This window comes from Lutra lutra, chromosome 9 (genome assembly GCF_902655055.1).
Source record: "Lutra lutra chromosome 9, mLutLut1.2, whole genome shotgun sequence".
In the NCBI taxonomy this organism is placed as follows: domain Eukaryota; kingdom Metazoa; phylum Chordata; class Mammalia; order Carnivora; family Mustelidae; genus Lutra; species Lutra lutra.
In genome coordinates, this window is record NC_062286.1 from 35,194,204 (window position 1) to 35,212,210 (window position 18,007).

At 48.4% G+C, this 18,007-nt stretch overlaps 1 protein-coding gene across 5 annotated transcripts in view; it reads left to right on the plus strand.

Annotated features, from left to right (window-relative positions):
* MTA3 (metastasis associated 1 family member 3) overlaps window positions 1-9,945 on the plus strand; it is a 171,908-nt gene extending 161,963 nt beyond the window's left edge. For 4 of the 5 annotated variants that reach the window (XR_007129960.1, XR_007129962.1, XR_007129961.1 and 1 more), the window contains 2 exons: window positions 5,567-5,640; window positions 6,428-9,945. Coding sequence is in view for 1 of the 5 variants with exons in the window: in XM_047744622.1 (XP_047600578.1) it covers window positions 6,428-6,453 (26 nt within the window). In the remaining 4 variants the exon portion in view is untranslated. The remainder of the gene's footprint in view (window positions 1-5,566; window positions 5,641-6,427) is intronic. The other variant, XM_047744622.1, reaches the window with a different exon arrangement.
* The last annotated feature ends 8,062 nt before the right edge of the window (window positions 9,946-18,007 follow it).

Genomic DNA, 18,007 nt, shown 5'->3' on the forward strand with positions numbered 1-18,007 from the left:
TCAATTTTATATTCCAACCAGATTTGTCTATTTCTCCCTTTATTCTGTCAATTTTTGCCTCAGTATTTTGAAATTCTGTTATTGGTGATATATGTAATCAGAACTTTTATGTCTTTTTTACCTTTTTATCACTGTGAAATAATTCTTTTTAGCTCTGTTAGTACTCCTTATCTTGAAGTCTATTTTGTCCGGTATTAATATGACCACACTATTTTTTTCTCCTGTTCTTTCAGAGTTATTTTTAAATTATTTTTTCTAGTTTTTTTTTTAAGATTTTATTTATTTATTAGACACAGAGAGAGAGAGATCACAAGTAGGCAGAGAGGCAGGCAGAGAGAGAGGGGGAAATAGGCTCCCTCCTTGAGCAGAGAGCCTGATGCAGGGCTCAATTCCAGGACCCGAGATCATGACCTGAGCCGAAGGCAGAGGCTTAACCCACTGAACTACCCAGGTGCCCCAATTTTTTTTCTAGTTTTATTAAACTCAGAATGATTCTTATGTAGTATCTCTAAAGCCAGCACGTGGTACTCCAGCAGATTTTTAAAAATCCTAAAAAGTTATTTTCTATTATCATTTCTTTTTTAAAACAGCTTTATTGAGGCATAATTGACATTCAACTACATATATTTCTTATTTTTAAACAAGATTTTATTTATATATTTATTTATTTTAGAGAGAGAGAGAGAGAGCGCACACTTGTGCTCATGAGTAGGGGGAGGGGCAGTGGGAGAGGGAAAGACAGAGAATCTCAAGCAGAATCCCATCTGAGTGCAGAGCCTGACATGGGGCTGCATCTCATGATCCTTGATATCATGACCTGAGCCAAAATCACTTAACCGACTGAACCACCCAGGCACCCCTCAACTACACATATTTAAAATATACAACTTGATAAGAATAACGTATGTATGCACCAGGAAACCACAACAATCAATTACCTATCCATTATCCACTTAGTAAACTTATCCATCACCCTCAAAAATATTCTCGTACCCCTTTATAGTCTACCCTCCTACCCATCCCATCTCCCCCACCTCTCTCAGGTGACCACTGATATGCTTTTTGTCACCACAGATTAGTTTACATTTTCTAGAATTTTATATAAATGGACTCATATAGTACATATGCTTTAACAGTTTTAATAACTTTCAGAGATCTTCAAGTTCATTGATTCTTTCTTCTGAAGTATTTTTTTTTTAAGTAAACTCTACGCCCAATATGCAGCTGGAACCCACGACCCCAAGATCACAAGTTGCATGCTCTACTGACAGCCAGCCAGGGACCCCTGCTGTACTGAATTTGCTATTAATCCCATCTAACAAATTGTTCATTTCACATTTTGTATTTCTCAGTTTTAGAATTTCCATTTAGTTCTTTTATATTTCTCCTAAAATATACCATCTTGTTACCCTTTTTTAAAAAGATGAGTATTTTTAAAAAAATTTATTTATTTATTTATTTGACAGAGACACAGTGAGAGAAGGAACACAAGCAGGTGGGAGTGGGAGAGGGAGAAGCAGGCTTCCTGCTGAACAAGGAGTCCAATGTGGGACTCGATCTCAGGACCCCAGGATCATGACCTGAGCCAAAGGCAGACGCTGAACGACTGAGCCACCCAGGCGCCCCTGTATTCATCTTTTTTTATAGATTCTTTAACAAACTTATAATGAATATTTTAAATCCATATCTGCTAATTCTAACATCTGAATCATCCGTTAGTCATTTTCTGCTGAGTTTTTTCTCTGGATGGTTTGCTCAATCTGTTAATTTTTTTTTTTTTTTTTTAAGTAGGGCTTAAACTCACAACCCTGAGATCAAGACCTGAGCTGAGATTGAGAGTCAGACACATACCCCACTGAGCCACCAGATACCCCTCAGTCTGTTAATTTTTAATGAATACTGGTCAGTGTGGATGATAAGTTGTAGAGACTCTGGATTTTGCTATTTTCTTTTGCAGGGCATTGTGTTTTATGCTAGCAAGCCATTAAATTGGCAGGTCACCTTGATTCTGGGGAGGCTTGTTTTAAAGCTTTAATAGGTCTGGTTTATTTCAGGTTTGTTCTTCATCCCATGAGATTTCAGTGGAAAGACGAAGTTGTTTGCCCAATCCCTCCTACTTGGCAAATTTTGTCTTGCCAGCAGTAGACAGCTGCTGAGGTTGCTCCTCAGCCATTTTTAGCTTTTCAGCTGTTGTTTCCACTGGGCTTCTTGGAGTCCCACCTCATGAATGCATAGTTCCAGAATCAGCCGGTGATTTGAGGGGAATGTATGTATACATTTGGTGGCTTCCCTTTCCCTGCCCTCTTTCTTCCCAGGATCTCCTCCTGTATTCCCAGCTACACTGGCAGCCTCAGACTCTGGACTCTCCCTGATTCCTCCGCCCAGTTAGACTGCAGTTTTCTGCTTGAGCCATAATCCTTTTGGACTGCATGGAAGTGTCCTCAAAGAAAAAGCCAGTTAGGGGTGGATCTCATCGAATCTCACCTTTTTTTCAAGGATCATAGCCTCTCCATTTTTTGCCTGATTTCTGGTTGCTCTCCAGAACCTTCCAGCAGTTGTTTTTTGTTTTTTGTTTTTTTATTTTATCCAGAGTATATTACTATTATTGGCTGGAGGGTTAGTCCGATATAAATTAGCCCACCATTATAGAATATAGAACTCTTCAATCTTTCTGTAAGCTCTCTGTCAACTCCCCTCAGTTCTCTCAATTAAAAAAAATTGGGGTGCCTGGGTGGCTCAGTGGGTTAAAGCCTCTGCCTTTGGCTTGGGTCATAATCCCAGGGTCTTGGGATCGAGCCCCACATCGGGCTCGCTGCTCGGCAGGAAGCCTACTTCCTCCTCTCTCTCTCTTTCTCTCTGCCTGCCTCTCTGCCTACTTGTGGTCTCTGTCAAATAAATAAAATCTTTTAAAAAATTAAGTTTATTTTTATTTATTTACTTACGTAATCTACATCCGACATGGGGCCTTAAACTCATGACCCTGTAATTGAGTCATATGCTCCTCCAATTGAGCCAACCAAATGCCCCTCAATTTTTTTTTAATGGCATACTGTTTGTGTTTCATGGATACTCTATCTTTTCTTACTCCCCTGAAGATATTTAATGATAGTGTTTTCTGTTTTTTAAATTCTCTTCTCTGTGATGGTCTATTTCCTCCAGTTTTAATTCTTCTCTTTGTTCTTTGCTTGGTCTCTGACATTTATGTTGGAGGTTTTTCCCTGATGACCTCTGGTCGTCTACTGATGTTTAAGAGTAGGAGACGAAAATTAGATCGAAAGCTCTGTGCCCGGCTCGTGGGTGGAGCCTGAAGTGCACTTCATGATATGGTGCTCAGGCTGGGCTCTTTGTTGCGCTGCCCAAATCCCACTCTTTCCAGGTCTGCTGTCATGGGCTGGCCACGTTTCCCAGAGAAGATTCTTACCATCTGTCATCTATCGTCTTCTGTTCAGGATGCTATAACAAAATGCTGCAGATGGACCACCTGTCTTAAGATTTTATTTACTTATTTCACAGAGAAAGAGAGAGCGTGCACACAAGCAGGGGGAGCAGCAGAGGGAGAGGGAGAAGCAGGCTCCCCACTGAGCAGGGAGCCCGATGTAGGGCTCGATCCCAGGACCCTGGGATCATGACCTGAGCCAAAGGCAGAAGCTTAACCCACTGAGCCACCCAGGCACCCCCAGATGGATTACTTGTAAACAACAGAGATTTATTTCTCACAGTTTAGGCCCTGGGAAGTTCAAGATCAGGGAGCTGGCATAGTTGGGTTCTGGTGAAAGCCCTCTTCCAGGTTTCAGACTGCTGACTTCTCTCTGTGTCCTCACATGATGGAAGGGGCTAGGGAACTCTGTGGGGTCTCTTTACACCCTCATGACCTAAGCACTTCCCAAAGGTCTTCCCTCCCAATGCCATCACCTTGGGCATTAGGATTTCAAGATAGGAATTTTATGGGGGCACAAACCCTAGACCATAGAAAGTCCCTTCCCCCAGAGTTTAAGGTTTAGCGGCGTGCTTCCTGGAGCTAAATGGGAAGAACACTGAAGGTCTCACTACACATGAGGTGTCTGTTCACTTGGTTCCTCAATTTTGGAGTAGCCAGCCCTGCCGTCAGTGTGCTTGTTGCCTGATGTCCCCTGTGAGTGGGACCCTCTTTGGGATCCTCTTCAGAGGACACACACTCAGACTTGTGGCAAGCAGGTAATTGCCTGGAAGTATGGAGTCGGGGGAGGGCTTCTAAGGGTCTGCCTGTTTCTCAAACGGCTCAACAACTCATCTGCATCCTTCAGTCTCCCTTCCTCACTGCCAGCAGTCTCTGGTGTTAATTCCTGAACCATCTGAGGACCCTTTGTGCAGATTGGGTTCTCGGCTTTCCTCACGGCTAGCTTCAGGTCTAGCTTTCTCGAGTGCATAGTCTTGTCACTCAGGTGTCTGCTTTCCAGCCTCCAAAATTCTGATGGTGGTTTCTCCTCTGGGTTGCAGCAGGGAGGGAATTGAACTCAGAATCCAGCAGCTGGATTCAAGAAGGTGGCTTTCGTTGCACTGGTTAGCTAGAGTGCAGAATCTCCAAGTCCATGGACATGAAGTACTTCTGAATAGTGAAACCCAGAGGAAATTTTTGTAAGAAAACTAGTGCTTATGAATCAGGGTTAGTATAGACAAAAGTAGCAAATGGAATGAATGCTTTTGAGAATTTACAAGCAAAAAGGAGAAATGGTATGGGCTACATCATCTAGTAAGGAGACCTGAGAAAGGGTTCTCTTTGCCTCCAGGGGTTCTCTGCTGTGCTGGGTCCTCTGCATTGGGCCCTGCATGTGGCACTTGTTCCTTGCTTCAAGGAAATAAAGTGGGGATGAGAAAGCTCCGAGCGGGGGGGCAGTGCAGTGATAGCCTGACAAGGGCAGATGGGAAGCACTGGGATTCTTCAGCCAGGAAGGCAGGCAGGTGACCTATCTCAACTTAAAACCACGGCCAATGTGAAGAAGGCTGGTGTCAACCTGGATGCTAGAGGGTTGCTTTTGAAACACAAGCAGGTAAGTTTAGCCAAAATAAAAGGAAGCACAATTTACTGAAACAGATCAGAAACTCGGGAAATGATTACAAGTGGCTGTTCCTGCAGGTGGCTTGATTCCACAGGGGCTGGGCAAAACCAGAGCACACTCCCAACCCCCACAAAAAGAAAAAAGAGAGAGAGCCTTCTAAGAAACCCTGGAGGTTCTGACCCATACATAACCCTTCACTTAGACACTGATGAGGATAGTATGCTCTTACTGGGATGGATGGAAAATGGGGCAGCTTGGGGTAATAGGGAAATCTTGTCCTGAATTAAGAAGATCGGGGTCCAAATCCTCAACTTATTCACTGTGTGACCTTGAACAAGTTCCTAACCTTTCTGGTGCTCACAAGGTTCCTGTGAAAATCGTTAAATAATGCAGTTACATAACCCACAGTAGGCTCAATGAAACAAAGGTTAGCCTGACTCCAAAACTGAATTATCTGGGTTTTTATTTAGCACATATTTGCTGAGCCCTATCAAATACCAGGCTCTGTACATATATCTCCCCTATTCTAGAAAGGCTCATGAAGTGAAGGCCCAGCTCTGTTCCATCCTGCAGACCTTCCTCAGGATGGCGGGAGGCTGTGAAGGTGAGCACCCCTGCGTCCTCTCCTGGTTGCAGAGTGTGATGGGAGAGAATGTCCGAGCACTCCCTTGGCTGGGGCACCTGGTCCCATCTCAGCAAACAACCCCCACTTCCCTCCTAGCCACTTCCCCAATAACCAAACAAAAGGTTTCACAACCTAATGGGTAACACCAGATGGTACTGATACGCTTTGCAGGCACTTCTGCTTTTCATTTATTTATTTCTATTGAGAATCTCTAGACAACCAACTCTGGGAAGGAGAGTTGAAGGTTTTGCGGGGAGGTGGAGGGGGTGGGAATGAGGGCCACTGTGACACAGTGTGGGGTCGAGATTCATTCCTGTCCTACAGGAAAAGGTGTTCCTAACCTCTGAGTGCCCACATTACTGTGATTAATCATGGTTACCTCAGATCACGTTGTGTCTCCTCCGGGCTAACTGTGCCCCCCGTTCCTTAGTATCTGGTCAGGGACGGCCTGTGATGTAGGTTTGATAAGCGTACCAGCACCTGCCTGGTGTGCTGTACGCCTTGGCTGTAATCACCACACCTGCCCATCCCAAACCCAGCTTTCAACATACTTCAATGTCATTCATGTATTTTCTTGGCCTCCATTAGACCTCCCTTTGGTCCAACCTCAAACTACCCTGTGAGCTTTTATTTGAATTAATGCCTGACTGCCTTTCCTTGATGTTTGCGACGTTGTGGGTGGGAGGGCTGACTCTGGTCCTTGATCTCACCTTGCCTCCTCTGGCAGAACTGCTTTAACTTTGACCCCATTTCTCTCCTTCTCCAGAACTCACATGCTGCGTGTCGGACTGAGCTAACCCTATTTCATACTATAAGCCAAGACTCGCTACACTGTCCTGCTGATGTTCACAGCCGTGCCTGGGAAGGAGGCAGCCCCATTTCCAGCACATTTCAGTGGGAGACCTACACATGTGCCCCCTGGAGACTCGGTGGGGCAGGGGAAGAAACTGTGGGAGTGCACGTCCCCAAAGCCGCGTCTCCATGTGTGAATCAGTGTCACCTTGCTTTCCTCTCAGAGACTTCACTGTCCCATAGCGGGACCTGCCTGAAAATGGAGGGGACAAGGGGGCCCTCAGTCTCCTCCTTCTCCAACACTCCGTTCCCAGGCACTGCGGCTCCTCGGGCAGCGGAGCGCCTAAGAGCTCAGAGCTGCTGCTGCCCTGCATGCGTCAGCTCAGCCCTATTGTCAGTGCCATGATGGTCTACGGGAGGGACATGGCCGCTTTCTGAATGGATTTTTCTTAAGAAAAGTGCCAGTGTTTATCCAGTTCATGATATTCTCCTCTCCTTACCATTACTGTCACTTGGCTTTTTCTCAATAGGTTTCATCTTCATTTTTTTTTTTAATGGGGAAGTTTTGCTATCACCCCTCTATCCTATATTTGGCTTCCCCTCCTCTACCCTTCCTAGGTACAGAATTATGAGATTCTGACAAAAAAATAAGAAAATCTTCTTCAGTAAGCCTGCGAACACTTCATATCATCTGTATTTTATTGTTGGAGAGGCTGGTGTTCTACTAGGTGCTGCCTGGTCCCAGACAGCCCAAGCAAAAGCAGGTGTTGAAACCGAGCTGAGTGTATATCACTGTGACAAGCCATTCGCATACTGCCCTGTTCCCTGACAGCCAAGCCAGCCGCCGAGCAACTGCCACCAGGTTAGTCCTTCAACGAGTCACAAATCACCCAGGTTTATTTTAAGCAGATGAAATCTGTTTGGCCTCGGAGGGTGAAATGAGAGACGTGTGTTTGCAGGTGAGTGTGTATATCTGACACCACGAGCTCCCCACCCTTCCAGCCCAGACATTCTGTGAACACACGTGCCTAGGCCCCCAGAGATGTGCCTGTGACCCAGTTTTTACTGGCTTTGGGCTTTTCCTCTCTGCCCTCAGCACCAGCCCTTGCTGGCCCCACAGGCTGGCCATTCTGCAGCTCTGTGCACACAGCTTCAGGCGTGTGAATAACTTAGTGCCCCCACAACTCCCCTGAACTGATGGGAGCCTGGCCACTCCCTTGTCCTCCATTTATAGGGACAGGCTGCAGGGCACAGGCTCACAGCACCGTGAAAGGAAACCGGAGTCTGGCCTTAGAGCTGCCCCTGGGGTCTGTAGCCGATGGACAAACAGCCAGGTGGTTGCAGGACAGAATGACTACAATTGAGTTGACACTCCCCAGCCCCCCACCCCCTGCCCCCCAGCAGAGTGAGGTCTCATTAAAATAACAATGACACTGTAGATGCCCAGATCCTCAGAGGCTGGGTTCAGCTCAGCAAAGAGAACGTGATGGATGATGACTGTCGGCGATGCCCAGAGCTCAAGCTGCCTTCTCCTTCTCCTGTTTTGCAGCTAGCATGGTTTCTCTTCCAAGGCATTGCTTCTCATCTTTGGCTCTGGCAAGGATGACCTGGGGCTGTTCTCACCACTGCCAACTCTTGGGGCTGTTCTGAGTCTTGCCCTGTGTTAGAGGTGCCCAGTGAGTAGGGCGGAGGTGACAGGCATCGCCCTTAGGGTTCCCCAGAAAGAAGCCCCTCTGAAAAGACCCAGGGAGAGGAGGCAGCTGGCTCTCTGCATCACACGCCACATGGTGTGTTCTTTCTAAAGAAAGACACGGGAAGGCTGTCTGCATGTCCTGCCCAGGGTTTACTGTCTCACATAGACATAGAAGGTACAATGGCTCCCTGGCCCTTGCCCGCCCTCTCCTGACCCTGTGAAATGTCACTGTTGATTACAGAAAAGTCCACTTCCGTGTCCCTGCTGCCAAGCTTCTCCGCCTTTTGGGAGAGGCCCTCCTCACCCAGGCCCAGGAGACTTGGAGATTGAGGCCAACCCCTGTCTACAGGGAGAACAGGGAGTCCCTTACCCTAGGTGTAGTTCACACTGAGCTCTGGCAAAAGTGCAGCTTGTTCTGAGCCGCGTGTACCGAGAAAGCTCTTCCTGCACCTTGTAGTAAGAGCTCCTGGTTCTGCAGCCCCGTCCTACAAAGAGGAGGCTCCCCAGCATTCTAACTGAACACTCGAGGGAATAGAGGGACGACACCCAGGAGCCTCTAACATTTGCCTTGGCCGTTCTGAGTGCTTGGTGTGAGAGGGTTTCCCAGCCACCCCCTTCCTGGGGCCACAGTGCCTCCATGGAGTGTGCTGGGGACATGTCACCAGGTGCAGCGCACTTGTGGGGAGGACATGCGGGGTCTGTCTGCACGGCCCATGGCAGCTTTACCCGGAGGCGCTGTGCTGAGCCTGGTCTACGCTCCCTTGGATGAGGACACAGAAGCTCACAAGCCATCTTCCCACTCTGCCTCACCACCTGCCCACCCCTAGAGATGGTGCAAAAGAGGACAGACTGGTTTTCAGCCCACCTCTCACAGCTCCACGTTGCCCACAGCCCGGTTTCTGTCAGTCAGCATCCAACCAGGGACACACAGCCACTCCCAATATTTAAAACAGGGGTTTTCATCCAGAGAATTATTGAACACAGCAAGAAGAGGCCCAACTCAGGTGGGGAACAACAGCGGGAAGCGGCCACCCCCCGGAGGCTGGTAGAGGCCACATTACCAGAGCGCAGGGATTAGGGCCCCTGGGAGGAACAGGGGACCAAGGCCTATCTGGTGGGACCTGGGGCCTCAAGGAGGCATGGAGGCTGCTGGAAACAACCCCCAGGCAGGTGTGGGGAGAAATAGCCTGGCTTCTTCTTTTTTCATGCCCTATAGGTTCTTCAGGAGCCTCTTAGTTCAACTCGGCTGGAAGCCAGCTGAGCTGGGGTCCTGGGACAAGCACGCCCCTGCCACTCAGAGCAGGGGGTGGAGGTAGAGAAGGAGTCTGAGCGTAGGCAGGCTGCATTGGGTGTGGCCTCGGTCTGCTCTGTGTCAGGCCCAGCCTGGCGTGTCTGCCCTGTGCTATCCTAAGACCCCGCTGAGGGGAGATGCAGGCCCCATGGAGGTTCTGCAGATCACTCACCTAGAGAGGAAAACATCTTTGGGAGGGAGGGGTAAAGCCTTATTCTCAGTAGTCGTCCCTGTTTTCTTTTGGGGGAATTTACCTGTTTAGCAACCCCTTGCCATTCCCCTCAGGAAAGCCATGTCCCAGTTTTCTGTCCATCCCTCCCCTCTGTTCCTCTGCCCTCAATTTCTGATTTGCCCTGCCAGAGAGCACTAGCCCAGACCATACATCAGCGGTCATGAGTGTTTTCCCAGGATAATTCATTCAGAGCGTGGTATTACTGTGGACTGTCTGTAAGTAGGTACCATCTACTAATCAATTTGTGTTGTGTTTCCAATAAATTTCTGGAGATCATGTCTGGTTTGATGCTGTCCTTTGCTGGGATGGTGGCTCTGCTGTGAGGCGAGGCTGTGTGTGTGCTTGGACCAGCCCGCAGCAGCAGATGCTCCTCATCTTGGGTTCCCTATCCCCCTGCGTAGCTCACAGACCAGCCCAGTGAGGCTGACCTTCCCCAGCCACCCTGAGACTCTCAGACACCTATCCCTAGGGTCTGCATTTTCTTTTGTGGGCTCATCAGCCACATCCTGAGGACATGGGCGTTTCCTGAAGGGAGGTGGCCTTGGACCCTTGTCCCCTCCCCCGGAGGTAGGAGGAGCAGCCCTCCCCCATCCACCACTCTCACACTGCTGTGCCCAGTGCTGGCCCCCAGGTGAGAGCGAGGCTCCAGAGCAGGTGAAGCGGACCCAGGAGCTGCATGTCACACAGATGGAAGTCCAGCACCTTCTTCTCAGGCCTGTAAGTAGAAGAGAAATGTCGGAGTTTTTGTAAAGGGAGAGAGAGCCTGATCCCAACGGCGGGCATTCTCCCCTGTTTCCTGAGTGCCCTGAGTGTTGAAACCTGCTTGGTAAAAATGAGTCTGTTGTGTATTTTACTGCTTCACACCTGTTTGTGGTGCAGACTGTGTCCCCAGGGCTGTGCTAGAGCCTGTGTAGCTTCCCTTGGGACCTTCAGCCCCAGTCTGTGAAGGACGCCTGCTTGGGACCCCTGTTTGCCAGGATTTGTGAGAGATGGTTTTCAAAGAGGTGGGGGTGGGGGGTGCTCACTTGGTTGAGCGTCTGACTCTTGATTTCGGCTCTGGTCATGATCTCACGGTCCTGGGATTGAGCCCCGTGGTGGGCTCCGTGCTGAGCGTGGAGCCTGCCTGAGAGTCTCTCCCTCCCTCTCCCTCGACTTCTCCACCTCCCGACCCGTGCACTCTCTCTACCTCTCTCTCTCTCTCAAAAAATTAATAAGATAAATAAATTAAAATAAGAGAGAGAGAGATATCAAGTTTCCTTCCAGAGTTTCACTAAAGAAGCAAGACGTACACACATAGGGTCACCAGAGACCAGGAGGCTTGTAATCGAGGCAGTTGTCTGTTCTGGCAGGAATTCCGGGATGGAGGGCTCAGGAAGGCAGGACTCGGTCAGGGAAGGTTTTGTAGAAGGAGGGAGACCTCTCAAGATGGAACACAGCAGCCCTCACTGAGAATTTTTTTTTTCATCGTCTCAAGTGTGTTCACAATTGCTCACTGAAGCATTTTTATGATGAATGCCTTAAAATCCTTGTTAGACAATTCTCATGTCTGTGACATCGCAATGTTGACAATCTGTTGATTTTCCTTTCAAGCTGAGAATTTGCTGGTTCTTGGTATGTTCGTCGAATGCTTTTGATTGAAGCCTAGACATCTTGAGTATTATCTGTGAAACTCTAGATCTTATTTAAACACTCTATTTTAGCAGGCCTTGTGCGGGATTGCTCTGGGACAAGCTCATCTGCTTAGAGGGGATGCCGGTCTGGGATCCCCACTGTGCTTGCAGGGACACTGGAGGGAGAGAGGCGCCTCCTTACAGCTAGGTGTTTCGTTTTCTTTGCTAAGTTTTCTTTTTTTTTTTTAATTGAGAAGTAATTGATATATAAAATTGCATTAATTTTAGATGTACAACACAGTCATAGATACATGTACATATCACAAAATGTTCACCACAGTAAGTTTAGTTAATAGCCAACACCACACATGGTTACAAGTTTTTTGTTTTTCCTTATGGGAACTTACTCTCTTCGTAACTTTCAAATATACAAGGCAGTATTTAAGTATAGTCACCAAGCTATAAATAACATCCCCAGGACTTGTTTCTCTTATGACTGGAAGTTTGTACTTTTTGACCAACTTCACCTGTCCTCTCACTCCCTACCTCTCACCACTGGCTGGCAACAACTAATCTGTTCTCTGTATCTATGAGTTTGGTTGGTTTTGTTGTTGTTTTGTTTGTTTGTTTGTATTGTTTTGTCTTTAGATTCCATATATAAGTGAGATTGTATAGTATTTGTCTTTCTCTAATTTATTTTAGCATAATGCTGTCAAGGTCCATCCATGTTCTCACAAATAGCAACATTTCCTTCTTGTTGTGGCTGAATAATATTCCTGTAGTGTGAGCATGTTTTCTTTTTTTTTTTTTTTTTAAGATTTTATTTATTTATTGGACAGGTAGAGATACCAAGTAGGCAGAGAGGCAGGCGTGGGGAGGGAGAGAGAAAGCAGGCTCCTCGCTGAGCAAAGAGCCCACTGCAGGGCTCAATCCCAGGACCCTGGGATCATGACCTGAGCCGAAGGCAGAGGCTTTTTTTTTTTTTTTTTAAAGATTTTTATTTATTTATTTGACAGATAGAGATCACAAGTTGGCAGAGAGGCAGGCAGAGAGAGAGGAGGAAGCAGGCTCCCCGCCGAGCAGAGAGCCCCATGTGGGGCTCGATCCCAGGACCCGGAGATCATGACCTGAGCCGAAGGCAGAGGCTTTAACCCACTGAGCCACCCAGGCGCCCCCGTGCATGTTTTCCTTATCCATTCATCTCTCAGTGGACACTTAGGTTGTTTCCAAGTCTTAGATATTGTAAATAATGCTACAGCAAGTGTGGGGGGGGTGCAGATTTTTTTTTTTAGAGTGAGTTTGTTTCCTTTGAGTAAATATCCAGAAGTGGAATTGCTAGATCATATGGTAGTTCTATTTTTATTTTTAATTGTTCTCATTTTCATTCATCTCTAAGGATTTTCTTATTTTTCCTATGATTTTTTAAAAGATTTTATTTATTTATTTAACAGAGAGAGAGACAGTGAGAAAGGGAACACAAGTAAGGGAAGTGGGAGAGGGAGAAGCAGGCTCCCTGCTGTGCAGGGAGCCAGATGTGGGGCTCGATCCCAGGACCCTGGGACCATGACCCAAGCCAAAGGCAGACAACGACTGAGCCACCCAGGTGCCCCGTATCCTATGATTTCTTCTTGGACCCATGGGTTGTTTAAAACTGTATTGTTTCATTTACACAGTTTTATGAATTTTCTGGTTTGGCTTTTTTTGATTTTTTTAAGATTTTATTTACTTGAGAGAGAGAAAGAGAGAGAGAGCATGTGCAAGAGGAGGAGCAGAGGGAGAGAGACAATCTGACTCTGTGCTGAGCAGGGAGCCCTATGTCGGGCTTGATCCCAAGACCCTGAGCTGAAATCAAGAGCTGGTGGCTTAACCCGACTGAGCCATACCTTCAGACAGGTCATGATCTCGTTTCTCTCTGACAAATAAATAAAATATTAAAAATGACAATACTGCCTTGAATAAGTACCCATGTATTTATGTATCTACCTTTATTGAGATCTTTACTTTTTTTCAAGATTTTATTTATTTGACTGAGAGAGACAGAGACAGAGGGCATGAGAGAGAGGAGAGTGAGTGGCAGTGGGGGGCAGGGAAGGCAGAGGGAGAGGAAGAAGCAGCCTCCCTGCTGATCAGGAGCCCAATGTGGGGCTTGATTCCAGGACACTGGGAACATGACCTGAGCTGAAGGCAGCCACTTAACTGACTGAGCCACCAGTTGCCCTAAAGTCTTTACTTCTACATGTGGCTTCAAGTTACTGCCCTTTTTTTTTTTTTAACTTGTTTATTTTAGAGAGAGAAAGAGTGCACAAACAATCAAGAGAGGAATAGAGGGGGAGGGACAAGTAGACTTCATGCTAAACGTGGAGCCAAGTTCCTGTCCTTCCCTGTCCTTTGATTTCAAAGAGAGTCTGTAAATTTGGATTAGGTCATAAATGCCTGTGTATTTTTTTTTTTTAGATTTTATTTATTTATTTGACAGAGATCACAAGCAGGCAGAGAGGCAGGCAGAGAGAGAGAGGAGGAAGCAGGCTCCCTGCTGAGCAGAGTGCCCGACGTGGGACTCCATCCCAGGACCCTGAGATCATGACCCGAGCCGAAGGCAGAGGCTTAACCCACTGAGCCACCCAGGCGCCCATAAATGCCTGTGTATTAATAAAACCCATGAATAAGTGATATGGATCTCTAATCAAAAACCATTTGCCTCCGTGTTGCTAGATTCAAATCAAAGAAGTAAAGTTGCAGGCACCTGGGTGGCTCAGTCGTTAGGCATCTGCCTTCTGCTCAGGTCATGATCCCAGGCTCTTGGGATCAAGCCCTGAGTTGGGCGCCCTGCTCAGCTGGGAGCCTGCTTTACCCTCTCCCCTTACTTTGCCCCACCCCCACTTGTGCTCTCTCTCTCTCCCTCTTTCTCTCAAATAAATAAAATCTTTTAAAAAGGGATCTTTTTTATAAAAGAAATGACACGGGGCGCCTGGGTGGCTGAGTGGGTTAAGCCTCTGCCTTTGGCTTGGGTCATGATCTCAGGGTCCTGGGCCCAAGCCCCACATTGGGCTCTCTGCTCGGCCGGGAGCCTGCTTCCCTCTTTCTCTGCCTGCCTCTCTGCCTACTTGTGATCTCTCTCTCTGTCAAATAAATAAATAAAATCTTAAAAAAAAAAAAAAAAGTTATAGTGGGACGGGACGCCTGTGTGGCACAGTCGGTTAAGCATCTGACTCATGATTTTGGCCCAGGTTGTGATCCAGGTCCTGAGATCAAGCCTGATGGCACTCTGCACTGAGTCTGCTTAAGACTCTCTCTCTCTGCCCCCTTCCCCCTCCCACCTTGCACTCTCTCTGTTTCTCTCTCTTTCTCTCAAATAAATCTTTTTTTTTGTAAGATTTCATTTATTCACTTGACTCTGAGATAGCGAGAGAGGGAACACAAGCAGGGGGAGTGGGAGAGGGAGAAACAGGCCTCTCACTGAGCAGGACCCTGCTCATTCCCTCTCTCAAATAAATAAATAAATAAATAGTCTTTAAAAAGTAATAATATGTTTATATACATATAAATTTATAAATATATAAATATAATTTTTATATAAAATTATATATAATATAATATATTTATAATATTATATATTTCTATATTATAAATATATATTTCTATATTATAAATATATTTATTATATATAAAATTATATATATATATATATCTTCTCCTCACAGTCCATGGGGGAAGAACTCTCTTCTCTTTTTGGAAGGGTGGGGTGGGGAGGGGTAGAGCAGCATACCTGGATTTTTCCCAATCTGCCTCCCTATTAAGACCCAGGCATTCAACTCAGTAGCTCATGGGCAAGTGATGTCCAGCCCAGGCTTCTAGGATTGGGCTCCTGGCCCAAGCCCTTCTGCCCCACAGCCTTTGCTCATGTGCTCATGCTCGGAGGACCTGACCTGTGGCTGAGATGTGGCGCTAAGTGAGCCCATAAGCACGCACAGAGAGGGAGGGAGATGAGAACGGCAGCTCTGCAGCAGGTGAGCGACTTCTACTTCCGAGGTCCTTGGCAGATATTACTAATCATGGCATCACTTTCACATGGAGTCAACTCAAAGCCAAGCCGGGCAACCAGGAGCAATGAGAGTTGGTGCCTGGGGTGAAGCTGTTGACCCCTCATGACCCAGGCCCAGACTGGGGTGGGGTGGCTCTGCCTCAGAAGCCAGGCAGGAGAGCGGCAGTCACACACAAGCTGGAATTTCAAAAGCCCTGAGGTAGAGGGCAGTGCGGGGGAGGGGGGTGGGGGTAGGGGAGTCGGGGGTGAGCCGGGGATGGTCAGGCTGGCCAAGAAGAACTGCAGAGAAGGAGGTGATGATTCATGTGCATCCAGAACCTTACAGAGCACTTTCACTAAATGCCCACAACTCTTGAGGTAGAAATGACTCACTTCCGTATTATAGATGAGGCAACGGAGGCCCAGGGACGTGTGTTGGCCTGATGAGGCAACGGAGGTCCAGGGACGTGTGTTGGCCTGACGTCGCCGTCGCCGGTGGCAGCTGCTGTCTGGTCTACCTGGAAGACACACTTCCTCTGAACTAATAGTTTAGAACACAGGTAAGCACAGGACAAAAGATCAGCTTCTCCTCAAAATTCATCCAGGAGCTGTGGTCGCCCATGAGGGCTAGGCGCTAGGCTCAGCCAGGTGGTGCTGGGGAGCACCCCCATCAGGAGGAAGGGGGCCGGGAGCATGTGCTGATTCGTGGGGCGACATCAACACTCACACTCTGGCCTAGTTCAAGCTACCAGAGATGCGTCCTTGAATTTGGAGTTGGGAGGAGATGAGCCAGGAGGAGGCCGCCCCTGGCAATGCCTGGGAATGGGGGAGAGGCGCCTGCGTGGCTGCTGGCCGGTGTGTGGTTGTTCAGCTCTCCCTGGGCTCTGTGAGCCCCATGGGCTTGCTCCTGCCTGGGTGGGAGTTCCTTGCTGTTGCTTGAGAGTATAAAGGACCTAAGAACCCTCAGTGACCCTGTAGGGGCATCAGTCTCAGGGCTTGTGTTCTGCCTTCCAGTTCCTCCATCTTCCCTACCCCCCTGCTGCTGCCTCAAGGGGTGGGCGGGGGGGGGGGGGGCGGAGAGCAGGGCCAAGCAGGAACCCTCCAGGGGCTTCCCCTCTGGGGAAGCCTCCCTGGAACGGGCTGGTGTGCAGCCATCCTTCTAAGACCCTTGCCTGAGACCCTTCTCCCTGTTCCCTTCGACCCCTTCCCTCCCTGGGAGGTGGGGGGGACGTGGAGGGGCTCATAATCAGGCTGGGCAGCAGCTGGCACTTGCTGTGTGCTCCCATAAGGGAGTAGCAGTGGAGCCCCCCCCCCCCCCCGCCCCAGGAGCTGGGAAGGTGCTCTCAGGACCAGGACTGTGTTCAAGGTGGGGCGGTCACTGGCCTTTCATCAGTTGATAGACCAACCCTCTCTGCATCTCATTCTGGCTCACAGGGCAGAACCTAAAAGTGACCATACTCATTTCACAGAGGCACAGAGTGGCCCAGGGAAAGGCAGAGGCTTTGCATAGCTCAGGAGGTGGGCAGGATGGGGACCCACGCCCACGCCCTGTCCAGCCCGCCACACGTGCCCCTGCTTGCTCGTGCACCAGGGCCCATGCACAGGCAACTAGGCAGCAACCTGACTGTCCTGCAGGCTCATCGGAAGCCCCGCTGAGTTTCCCCAGCAGCGACCTTCTTGGAGTCACTTGCTTAGGAAACTGATCGCGAGATAACAAGGAGGGAGAGCTGCCACCTAGTGGCCGCACGCGGCGGGACTTTGTCGTGGGAACGCTGAGCCTGGGGTGGGTCCGGTGGCCTGGCTGGAGCTGGGTCCTCTGGGCTTGAGGACAAGCTGGTCTGGGTGAACTGGAGTGAATGAGCAGGTGTACCCTGTCCACGGGGCAGCAGCCACTACCGAGCTCCAGGAAATGGTCTCATGCGGCCAGAAATTCTGATTTTCTTTTTTAAGATTTTATTTATTTATTTGACAGAGATCACAAGTAGGCAGAGAGGCAGGCAGAGAGAGAGGAGGAAGCAGGCACCCCACTGAGCAGAGAGCCCACTGCAGGGCTCAATCCCAGGACCCTGGGATCATGACCTGAGCCGAAGGCAGAGGCTTTAACCCACTGAGCCACCCAGGCGCCCCAGAAATTCTGATTTTTTAAAAGAGAAGCTCAATATCCAAAATTTGATATGAAATCTCTTGAATTTTAAACACTGGCAACTAGTTACAAAAACATTTATTTAAATGACAAACAAACTAAACACATCTTCAGGCCCCTCTCTGGCAGGCAGGCTCTGGTTTTGAGCTTAAATGGAAATCTCGTCCCTGGGGGGCTTCCCCCACCAGCCACATCCATGCACACCCTGAGATGCTCACCCTGAGATACTCCCTTACTGGTCCCTCCAGTATGGGACACTTCACACTCCCCTGTGGGTGCTCAGCGAACCCCTGCTTCCAGACCCCATGGCTCCCCACTGTGAAGGTCATGCCTGGAGAACTTGACTCAGGTCCTTGCTGCAGTCCCTCCTCCCCATCCTCATTCTTGATCTTGATCTTGATTTTGATCTTGAAGACTCAGAGGTAGGCCTTGCCCCAAACCACTGCTGTGCTATTGGGCTGATTTCAAAGCTTCCCACAGCCTGGCCTCTTCGCCCTCCCTCTCTCCCCTCACCCCGTGCATTGTTCCCACCAATCCACCTGGCAATACAACAGTTTTAGCCGC